General features: G+C 42.3%; 1 protein-coding gene across 1 annotated transcript in view; it reads left to right on the top strand.

Moving 5' to 3' along the window:
- Nucleotides 1-8,582, top strand: part of L3HYPDH (trans-L-3-hydroxyproline dehydratase) — a 19,503-nt gene extending 10,921 nt beyond the window's left edge. The window contains exons 3-5 of the mRNA XM_004698622.2: nucleotides 2,688-2,810; nucleotides 4,260-4,397; nucleotides 7,723-8,582. Of these exons, the coding sequence (XP_004698679.1) occupies nucleotides 2,688-2,810; nucleotides 4,260-4,397; nucleotides 7,723-7,848 (387 nt within the window). The 3' untranslated portion in view covers nucleotides 7,849-8,582. The remainder of the gene's footprint in view (nucleotides 1-2,687; nucleotides 2,811-4,259; nucleotides 4,398-7,722) is intronic.
- Nucleotides 8,583-12,068: the final 3,486 nt, after the last annotated feature.

A 12,068-nucleotide genomic window follows, 5' to 3' on the forward strand; every position in this document is an offset into this window, starting at 1 on the left:
CGGTGGAGTACTACCCACTCCTAAAGAAACTGTACATACGCACGGTGGAGTACTACCCACTCCTAAAGAAACTGTACATATGCACGGTGGAGTACGCTATCCATTCCTAAAGAAATGGTGATGAAACCATGCAACACCTCATGACATGGATGGATCTGGAGACCATGATTCTGGGTGAATTTAAGTCTCACAAAAGAACAAATACTGTATATGTCCACTACTATAGGGATAAACACCAAGATGAAGGTAGGCTTCTGTTTTCAGGATATGTACTCTTTTAATCCAGGCTCCCAAACCAGACTGTAGTCTGTAAACCATATACCACCCTTCATTTGTACATCTTAAAACTTGACCTTGAGAGAGGATGCCTCATCTCAGGTGGGGTCAGTTTCCTGTGGGACGAGAGAGAAAACCATAAGATCCTGCTATACAACGTTGTTCCATGGTCATCCCAAATCAGCAGACACTCCAAAAAGAGTGGCTATGGAACCCCACTGGCAATTCAAGTCAAGAGGTTGGGGGTGAATGCTTGATTCAGAGAAGGCGATTGTGCTTCTGTTGTGGGGACCCGGGTGGGGCAACCTGCCATTGAGAAAAACGCTTAGCATTAAAATGACACCAGTGATGCCCAATGACTGATCTGGTTTTCAGCATTTTCTGGATTTTTGTTTTCTTTTGCTTTTTGTTTGTTCATATTAGGGTGTATCTCAGAAGTGTTATGTCATTGTGTGTCACCCTCTTGAAGCTGTGTTACATGTTTTTCTGATTTTCGGTGTATGAAATCTAGGATTGATGAACCTATAGGGACAGCAAGTAGAATAGGGGTTCTGGGGGCTGGGGTACAGTGTCCCCAGATGGTAAAAGGGAGATGTCAAGGAGTCTAGGAAGGAAAATCATGTTTGGAAACTGATTGTGGCAGCAATAGTACAATACTGCTTGATGTGATTGAACTATGAATTATGTATTATGATTGTACATGGGGCCCTTGCGGACTTTCTGGCACCTCACAACAAGTCACTCACTTTGATACTTTGTTATGACGTCCTAGGAAACTAGGACACTTCTGAAGAGTGCATTTTAGAGGTGGAGACCAAGACTGGAAAATGGAAAACAATCCTTCCATATAAAGTCCTCTTGGGTCTGGTTTTAGATGGGCTTATTGGATTGTAAGAACACAAACCTAGTCAATTGCTCTAAAATACTGCATCGTCTTAGTCTTACTCTAAAACATTACAGGAACTCTGCAAGCACCCAACCACCAGGTGGCCCAAGAAGATCAAGAAGTTCTGCACATTTGGGCTGGAGCCTTTTTGACCGTCAACATCACTTGGCTTTCTACTCCATGAAGAGTTAGTCTCAAACTCTCAGGGGCAGTTATTGGACAAGATCATTAATACCAAACACAAGTACAATTTTACTGAAGATAATTCCAAAATGGCTGCAGCAGTAGACAGGGAGCCTCAATCAAAGCAAGTCATGTTCAGAAGTGAATGTGTTTCTAGGATCCCTTGTGGCAGAGTGGGCTGCTAAGCACAAGGTTAGCAGTTCGAAACCACCAGTCACTCAGCATGAAATTTATATACAAGAGGAATTGAGCATTGAGAAAACATCCCAACCAGTCCAGTCCAAGGTCATAAGTCTGATATTAGCCCATATGTCCAATACCAATCTATAAAGTCCTCTTCAGACTCATGAAACACATGCAATGAAGCCAAATGCAGAACAATCACAAGCCAGTGGGTAGAAAGTCTTTGGGTCCAGTGGCATTGTAAGCATCTCAGTGCTGGCAGGGATCTCTCTGTGGCTTCTCTGGCTTCAGAAGTCTGGTTGCATCCATGTGGCTTGTCTTCCCAGGGAGCAGCAGAGAGAGAGAGGTGCCTTTCACCTCCAAGGAGGAAGTACCAGATTTCCCAGAATTCTCAGGAGAAGGCCATGCCCACACAGAAGTCTCATTGGCTATCTCCAGATTGACAGCCTAGACTCCACCCCTACACTCTTAATCCTTCAATTGACACCAGATTAGGTGACTCCCACACTTGCCATCTGTTGGTTCTGACTCATAGTGGTCCAATTGTACAAGTGCCCAGTGCTGTACTTTCCTCATACTTGTCGCAATGTTAGAGCCGTGTTGCAGCTACTGGGTCAATCTATCTCATTGAGGAGTTTCCTCTTTTTCACCAACCTTTAAAAAAAAATTGCTTTTTTTACTTTTCTTTACCAAGCATAATATCCTTCTTTAGGGGCTGGCCCCTTCCGATAACATGATAAAATATGCGAGATGAAGTTTTCTTTTGCTTCTAAGGAACATTCTCACTGCACTTCTTTCAAGAGTTTTGTTCATTCTTTCACCAATCTGATATATTTAATATTCTTCTCCAATACCGTTACTCAAATGTATGAGTTCCTCTTCATGTGTCCCCATTGTCTAGTTTTCACATGCATAGGAGGCAAACGAAAACATCATGGTATGGGTCAGGTGCAACTTAGTTCTCAAAATGACATCTTTGCTTTTTAAAACTTTGCATATTCACCTAGAGTCTATATTTTAGACAAGGTGCCTTTCTTTAAAAAGTATTGTACAAATTATAAAGATAAAAAATGTAGGTCTAAGAGCTCCTCATCTAAATTATTTGTAGATAAGTTTGGATAAAAATGTTTTACACGTGGGTGTTTGTTTTTGCTTTCAGTTTAAAATTAGTCATCCTGAAAGTGAAGATCTTGCCTTTCTGTATGGAACCATAGTAACAGATGGGAAAGACACTTACAGTGAAGAACCAACTACCAACATCTGTGTGTTTGCAGACAACCAGGTTTGGGCTATTTTCCTTAACGCTTTATTGTGAATGTGTGAAGGTATACAGTGCAGGTCAGTTTTCCAGTAAACAATTAAGACACATATTGTTTCATGTCATTGATTGCAATTCCTACAATGTACATTGCTTATCCCACTTCCTCCCCGTTTCCATTTCTATGTCTCCTTCTTCCCTAACCCTTCTGAACTTTACCTTGGGCAAATTCTTCTTTGAAAAAGAAAACAAACCCTCAAGTTATTCTAAGATATTTGTGCCTCCCTAGTGTTATTGAATCCCTTACGGTCCTGTTAATTTTTTGGATGAAAGTTGGGACATGGGGGTAAGTTCCTGGCCTAGCTGGCCACTCCACTTTTCTATGGCCCAATTTCTTCAGCTCAACCAAACAAGGTTAATGTTTGCCCTGTCTCTTACAAGGGGGTTGCCCTGCAGATAATGTGAGATAATAGGCAAATTCCCAGTGCTTCTCAGTTCTTCCATTAGTGAACTGAGCTTCTCTTCACATACTGTAAGGTATCTTTCCTTTTTCTTTATGGCCAGGATACATATCTGATTATGTCTCCTCTCAGGGTCTCATGAACTAGATGGTAGTTTATTGAGAGAAGTGAATCTTAAATGTACCTTACAAGTAGACGTTCTGCTTTCCCCAGGGAACTTCCCTATGTGACCAATATAAAGAGATAGGCAGGTCAGCTATCACCTGACCAGGAATTTTGGACTCTACTAATCTGTCCTATGACAACTGTAGTTCTTTCTCTTTAGAACAAAGTCATTTTGAGATAGTTTACTTATCTTGGAGACCCAGCTGTGCATTCGGTATGTTGTCTAATGCACCATGCATTTGAAAGTGTGTCAGTCTAATGGGGGAAATGCTGATTCTCCATTCCTGGTATTCCCTGCCCTGTGATGGGAACTCCCCCGTCCCTAGTGAAGCCCTCCTGGCCTCTCTCCACCGAGCGGAGCAGGATTGGCTTGAACTGATGGGGGGCGGGGGTGGGGGGGTGGGGGGGGAGTTGAGAGAGGAAATTCCGTTTGGGAGAGGGTTGCAGAATATTCTGCATCTCCAGGGCTCAGAGGGTGATGTATTCTGCTTCATCTTGGGGCATGGTGCTAAGAAGCTTCCCTACTGTGCCACCCTCATATAGCATCCCTTCCGAATAATATAGGTGATAGTTTGGTCTCTACTTAGATCTAAAAACATCTTCTGTAGCCATTATATTCTCCAGCCTGTAGAAATTAACTTCTCCATTAACCCTTAACACCACAACCCCCAGAAGTATTATAAATTTCTACACCCTATTTGTACCCTGCGAGAGTACATCTTAAGACGTGATGGATTCTGCAACGACATTGTGTGACACTGAGTATGTTAGCTCCCGTATTTATTTTTAAATGTATGCACTTGTAAGTAAGACACGCGAGCGCGCCTTTTCTTTTGCTCTTAAACAGGTTGACAGAAGCCCTACCGGCTCGGGAGTGACAGCCCGGATTGCTTTGCAGTATCACAAAGGGCTCCTAGCACTGAACCAGACCAGAGCTTTCAAAAGCGGCGTCACTGGCTCTGTATTCACGGGGAAGGCCGTGACAGTGAGTGGCCCCCAACGTCTTACTTGTCATGTGTCTGTGAGGCTGAAGAGGCCGGGGTTAGATGTTCAGCTGCCTCTTCCCTTAGCCCGAGACGAGAACTTGAACAGGCCTGTAAACCCTCTGTTCAGCGAAGGTGGCAGTTCTCAGAGGGGTCTGGAGGCCCCTGGTGGTCCCCAGGTCTCTCCCAGGAGGCCAGCAGAGTCAAAATTAAGTTTGCAACAATATTAAGATGTTATCTGCATTCCCTCTCTTTCTCTCCCTGATTTGAGAAACCCCAACAACTGCATACAAAACAAAACTGCTCTCCAGTGAATCACACGGTGAAGACGTTTGCAAAAATGTAAAGCAATTCCACATTCTTAAGTTTCTCTATTGTTTTGGAATTTTTCCCCCACAAAAATTTTAACATGTAATAATGGGTTTATTATATTTTAAATGCATTGATAAGGATTTTAAATTCTCCCTGTTTAAATTGCCAATACAATCAACATTGATATATAAGCTAAATAAGTAAGACCTCTTTGAGAATCTCAAATCTTAAAATGTCCAGGGTCCTAAGACCAAAAGTTAGAAAAGAACTAAATTAAGGTTTGGCTGGTTTTGTTTTGTTTTGATATTCTGAAGAATTCTTTCATGTTATATCATAGGATGGGAATCTTGACAAATACAACTTTTGTAATGAAAACAAGTTTTAAAGGTGTTGGAAAAGCTAATGAATTGGGATCTGTTAATGACTGAGGAATTGACTGATTTTTGTCTGTTGATATTGTACCCTGCCACTTTGCTAAATCTTGCCATTAGTTTGTTATTTCTCTCGTTTTCTTTCTTTTCCTGTGATTTCTTGCTGAATCTTTGGGATTTTCTATATGTAAGATAGCATCTGTGACTAGATTATTTTGCTTCTTCTTTGCCAATTCAAACGCCTCGTCTCCCTTTCTTACCTTACTACTCTGGCTAAGCTTTCTATTGCAGTATTGTGTAGAAGTCGTGACAAAGGGCACCCTTGTTTGGTTTCCATTCACAGGGAAGAAGCTTTTAGTCTCTCTCCACTGAGACGAATACTGGCTGTTGGTTTTGTATATACTCCCTTAGGGATTTCCCTTCTACTCCTATTTTATTGGAATTTTCTGTGACGTTCCTTTTTGCATCAGTCGATATGATCGTGTGGTTCTTTTCCTCTGTCTTATTGATGTGGCGAGTTACAATGACTGCTTTCCCAGTGTTGAGCCGTCCTTGCATGTTTGTCATGTCTCACTTGGTGATGATATGCTGTTCTTTTATCTTTTACTGAACTTGATTGACTAGAATTTTGTTGAGAATTTTTGCTTTTATGTTCATGAGGGGTATTGGACTATAATTTTCTTTTTTTAGGGCTATCTTTGCCTTGTTTGGACATCAGATTATATTTACTTCATAAATGAATTTGGGGGTATTCCATATTTTTTTTTAAATTCTGGGAGGGTTTAGTAGACTTGTGAGCTCTTCTCTGGATGTTTGTAAGAATTTTCCAGTGAAGCCACCTGGGTCACACTCATCGACTTCTTATTAATAAATGTAGAATGCATTGTCCTGAGCATTTGAGGTCAATGATACAATAATAATCTATGTCCATTAGGTTGCTCTCTGAGCTAAGTATTGTATACATGTCATTTAATTCCTACAGGAGTTTTGAAGTCCTTTATATTAGTTATTATTCATACTTGCCAAAATATCTTCACTTGCACCGTGCTCCTTTCTTAGGCCCTGTTATTATGTTGTGCATCAGGAGATAACATGGAGCAATAGGGAAGTTAGGTCATTGCCAGATGCCCAACCGTTACTGGCGAGCCAGTGTGAGAGTCCTGGTGTCTGAGCTCAGACCCAATACTATTCAGCATGACATTACACTATTAGACAAACATTTTCAACGAGGCTTTATATTATAGCATCTTTATAAAATTACAGTAAAACCATTGTACCTTAATCTAATATTTGAAATTTTAACTTAGATCCTTGGTTATCCATATTTAAACATCAGAAACCAGTCATCTGTAGATAAGTTTTGAAGTCATTTATATTATAGTTATTAATCATACTTGCCAAACTATCTTCACTTACACCATGAGCCTTCCTTCTCTAGCTGAGCCCTTCAAGGCTCTCTGATTGTACCTTCTCCATCTCTTTCCATGCTCTGGCTTCCTTTTCTTGTGCTGCCACTTAGGTGTCCCCAACATTTCCCCTTAGCCTCCTTCTCATCCCTCTTATCTTCAATTTGATGACTAAGGTAGTTAGAGATAAATGGCTCGGTGAGTCTTGCCTTTCGAGTTCTCGGGTCTCTTGCTCTGTGATAGTCAGACCAGGGAGCAGCTGTCTTAGCCAGTTCCCTGCTTCAGCTGGCAAGGTTCACTTCCTGCAGGACATCCCCGAGGAGAAGCCACATGGACCTACCCCAATGCAGCCCTGGGTGCTGGAGCACCCATGTGGAGACTGCTGCCAGTGCTGAGATGCTTACACGTTCACTGATTCGGCTTTCCTCCTAAAGTCAGCATCATAGTGTGTGTTTTGTGAGATGGAGGAGGGCTTTGTGGATTGGTGTCAGACATCTGGGTTAATGGGTTAATGTTGGACTTGTGGGCTTGGGCAGCACTGGGTTGGGATGTTTTCTTGATGTGCACTTAACCTTTATATAAAACTCTCTCTTATACATGAGTTTCTGTAGATTTGTTTCTCTAATGTACCCAGACTAACACAATGACCTTGAGCAATGTCCATCTCCTTCTGAGGCTTTAACTCCAACCATCTTTCACCGATGACTTCCAGACCTTAATCCCCCAGGTCCTTCTGTCCGACTTCTAGACTCCCAAATGTCCCTATGCTTAACACTAATTGATTATCCCACAGATATCTCAAATTCAACTGCTTAAAAAAAAAACGTTTTTCTTCCTTAAACGGGCTCTTCCTCTCCTTCCCATCTTGGTTAATGGCATCATCGCACTTGAGCCGGATCAGCTTATTCCTCATGGGTCACCAGGTCTGTTCTCCCAAGTGTCTCTGATTAGGTTCTCCTCCTCCACCCTCACGAAACACTGCCCTAGTAATTGGATTCGACCAATGAATGAACAGGCTTCTGGCTTTCTAGTCTTTTTCCTCTCCAACCCCCACCCCCCATTTCATCACTACCCTTAACTGACGTTTCCATGTGTCTCTCTCTCTCTTGAAGACCTGCCCTTGCTTATAGGAAGAAGCCGTAGATTGTCTTAAAAGTGAGGAAAAGATCATGAGTGTAACTTTTAGGCAAGATATGAGTGCAGACTTCTGACATTATGTTTTTCCTTCTTTTCCTCAGGAAGCAAAATGTGGTGGTTATAAAGCTGTCATAGTGGAAGTGTCGGGAAAAGCCCATTACACGGGTACAGCAAACTTCACCGTTGAAGATGATGACCCACTGAGGGATGGGTTTCTTCTCCAGTGACTTCCTCCATGACTCTTAAGTGCCTTTTTTTTTCTTCAAGCAATTATATTAGTAATTTTCTTTAACTCACGTGAAAACCAGTACCCAATGTTTACACATGTAAAGGACCTTCCACTCGTTCTAAAATAGTGCCCAAGACAAACAGTCACTAGACTTCCTCTTGTCCCTGAGGAAGTGGGAAGAGCCTCACTGCGAACGGCGAGCTCAGCAGCAGTCTCTCCACAGCAGCAAGATGCAGCTGCTGCTCCCGTAAAGATTGACCGCATTGGAATCCCTACACCTCTGGTGTCACTCGGGGAGTTGAGGAGTGTCATCACAGGATGACACTGTCAGAGGGAGGAACACCACAACGACTGTCTAGAAATTTCTGTCCCGCGTTTCAGCATAAATAGCTTACTTTTTAGTAAAACTATCCCTGTAGTTAATGATAGCGACAGAAACATTTTGCTTACACGTATTAACATACCCACAAGGCTGAAACTCTGCAAGTTCACCTTTTGAACCTTCTGATGTGCGCCTGTCAGAGCTGTCATTAAATGTCATCCAATGTCGGTGACATTTTGAATTTTGTGGTTTCATCTGCACATACTGTTTTCATTATTGCAGTGTGTCTATAGTAACTCGTTTTGTTAAATCTTCTGGTGTTTTAGCTACAATATTGTTATAATAGGTATTCATGAACCCATATCAATAACGGTTTTGAGAAATAAGTAATAAAGGAAAAGGAGAAAAGACTTAAAGGCTTGTGCTCAGTTACTAATAATGTAACTAGTAATGTATTCAATGAGGAAAATCTATGGGAAGTTCTACTCTGCCCTGTAGGGTCCCTGTGAGTCAGAATCAACTGATGGCAAGGAGTTTCCTTTTTTTCGAATATTTGCAAATGTATACAAGAACCTTGGTGGCATAGTGGTTAGGGACTCCACTACTAATCAAAGGGTCAGTGGTTCCCCCCAGCCACTCCACGAGAGAGGTCAGGCTATTTGCGCCCATGAAAATGTACCGCCCTGGAAACTACAGAGTTCTTCGGTGTTGGAATGAACGTGATGGCAGTAGGTGTCAGTGGGGGGATTCCATGAGTGTTGACTGTGGAGCCCCGTAAAATGAAATTGATGACAACTTCTTTTCTCTTTTTTATGATGTTGTTTATTGACCCGGATGTGAGGGTTCTTGTTTTCCTTACATTAAGGTAAAAACCATACTGAACTCTGTAGTAGTTGACCTTCATGAGTCAGCACCACAAGTCCCCTTCACTTTCTGCAAACACGGCCTGCCCCCTGTGTATCACAGGTTGTTAAACCCTGTGATATCCAATCCGATCCTGATGCCACACTCTCCTTCTGGCCACCCAGCTTCTCTAGTTACTGATGCCTAAACGAAAGAACCTTGTTCTCTTTAAACTCCCTCTGGGTCTATGTGCTGGTTCGTATCACCACGGTGAAGTGCCCTGGCCTTCCAATTCGTCTGTGGTACCCATAACTTACAGATGAGGACATTTATTGTTCATTTTTGTCAAAGTAAATATAGAACTACTATTTTCTCTCCAAATCTTATGAGTGACATTAATTTTGGGAGGAAAGTGCATAAAAGTTAAATTTCATATCACTCTGTCACATGCTGCCACATATGCCTAATAAGGGACACTATAAAGAGGGTGTTACCCTCTGCTACACTTGAAGCATGGTGCTGATTAAGATCAACAACAGACTGCAACACAGGTAAAACAAGCACCAACACAAGGAAGCCAGCCCCACATTCTCACAACGACCAATGCATAACATCAGGATCAACAGAGAAAAGATTTCGAAATGGTCAAGGGTTTCATCTTGCTTGGATCTACAGTCAATTCTCATTGAAACAGCAGTCATGAAACTAAACAATACAGTGCACTGGGTGAATCAGCTGTACACAATGTCCTTAAAGTGGGGTTGGCACTTTGAGGACTAAGGTACATTTGACCCAACCCCTGGTATTTTCAATCACCTCATCTGCATGTGAAAGTTGGCCATTGAATAAGGAGGACTATAGAAGAATCGATGCCTTTGAATTATGGTCCTGCTGAAGAATATTGAAACTACCAGGGACTTCCAGAAGAACAAACACATTTGTCTTGGGAGAAGCACAGCCAGCACAGTCCTAGGAAGCAAGGATAGTGAGACTTCATCTCACATAATGTGGACATGTTGTCAGGAGCGATCAGTCCCTGTGGAAGGCTATCAGGCCTGGAGACGTGGAAAGGCAGTGTAAAAGAGGGAGGCCCTCCATAATGTGGATTGACACAAGGGTTGCAGCAATGGATTCAAACATAACAATCACAGCAGGATGGCACAGGAGCAGACAGTGTTTTGTTCTCCAACTTGTTTTCAGTATTTAAAACAATGCACTTGTTGCTATCTAGTCGATACTGACTTATAGCAACCCTACAGGATAGGGTAGAACTGTACCATAGAGCTTCCAAGGCCAGTCTTTACAACAGCAGGCTGCTGCCTCGTTCTCCATCGCTGTGGGTGGTGGGTCCAAACAGCTGACCTTTTGGTTAGCAGCCAACTGCTTAACCATTGCGTCAGCAGGGTTCCTCGAGGTTACATTAGTGACTGTGAACTTAGGAGTTCTGACTGAAAATCCAGTGTGTTTCCACTACACTGCCTCCACTTCTCAAACAGGGCAGTCAGGACTTGTGCTAGGATGTACTCATATTACTGCACTTGAAAATGTTTTTCTTGAGTATTGACTTACATATTAAAATAGATATTGCCAAAATCTTTTAAAAGTTAACCCAAACCAGAGCTGAATCCTTGGAATCATTTTCAATCTCCCTGTACCCTTCCCTGTCTCCTTTGGATTAAAAACCTCTAGGGAAAATTAACTCTTCTCACTTGTGTCTAATGGTTACAAAGATCCATCGAATCTACCACATGCTGGCCACTCTTACCCTTTCCCATTTTCTAGATTCTCTTCCTCAACTCACGCAATCTATCTCTATATATAGATATCCATATATGTATATATTGAAAGTACCATGACCTGTCAGAAGAACAAACAGATCTGTCTTAAATATTGACAGAACGCTCCTTAGAAATGAGGATGATGAGATTTTGTCTCATGTACTTTGAATATATTATCCCAAGAGACCAGTCCCTGGAAAAGGACATTATGCTTGGTAAAGTAGAAGGGCAGCCCAAAGGAGGTCGCTAAATAAGATGGATTGACACACAGCTGCACGAATGGGTTCAAACTGAACAGTTCTGAGGATAGTGCAGGAGCGGGCAGTGTTTTGCTTGACTATAGGATGTGTTATTCATAAGTGGCTTAACCTCACCCCCAGAGTTTTAGATTTAAAAAGGTTATAGATTTAATTGTGTTCCCTCAAAAGATATATTAAACACACACACACACAATCCTCATACTTGTCAATTTGACCTTGTTAGGAAACAAGGTTGGGTGCTCTGTTTTACCATGGGGTCTTACTGGATTGGTGGGCCCTAATCCAGTATGGAGGTGGTCTAAGGCACAGTGGTTATACATAGAGCTGCTAACTTCAAGGTCAGCAGTTTCAGAACCACCAGCAGCGATTAGGGAGAAAGATGGTGCTTTCTACTCCATAAGAGTTACAGCCTTGGAAACCCACAGTTCTACTCTGTCCTACAGGGTCACTATGATTCAGAATCGGCTCAATGGCAGTGAGTTGAGTTGAATCTAATATGAGGAGTATCATAATGAAGAGACAGACAGACAGACGGAGGAGGGAAGAAAGCCATGTCAAGACCGAGGCAGAGAATGGAAGGAAGCATTTATAAGCCAATGCTTACCAGAGACTACCAGAAGCTAGGAAAGATCTTCCTTAGAGACTTCAGAGAGCACAGGGCCCTTCCCAATGTCTTAGTTGTGTACTTCCAGCCTCCAGAAGTATGAGATATTCACTTGCTTTTGTTTTAGCCCCCTCCCCACTCCTAGTTTGTGGTGCTTTGATTTGGCAGTCTTGGAAAAGAACATCCTGCTTGGTAAAGTCGAGGATGATTAAAAAAGGAAGACCCTCAAGAGATGGATGGACACAGCGGCTGCAACAATGGGCCCAAACATAACAATTGTGAAGGTGGCGCAGGACTGGGAAGTGTGGGGTTTTGGTTTGTTTTTTTTTTCTATTGTACATAGAGTCACTATAAGCTGGAATTGACTGACTGGCAACCGAGAGAGAGAGGGAGAGAGAGAGAGAGAGAGAG

The sequence above is a fragment of the Echinops telfairi genome, unplaced genomic scaffold (genome assembly GCF_000313985.2).
Source record: "Echinops telfairi isolate 266 unplaced genomic scaffold, ASM31398v2 ScPeMD7_18;HRSCAF=68, whole genome shotgun sequence".
Lineage (NCBI taxonomy): Eukaryota > Metazoa > Chordata > Mammalia > Afrosoricida > Tenrecidae > Echinops > Echinops telfairi.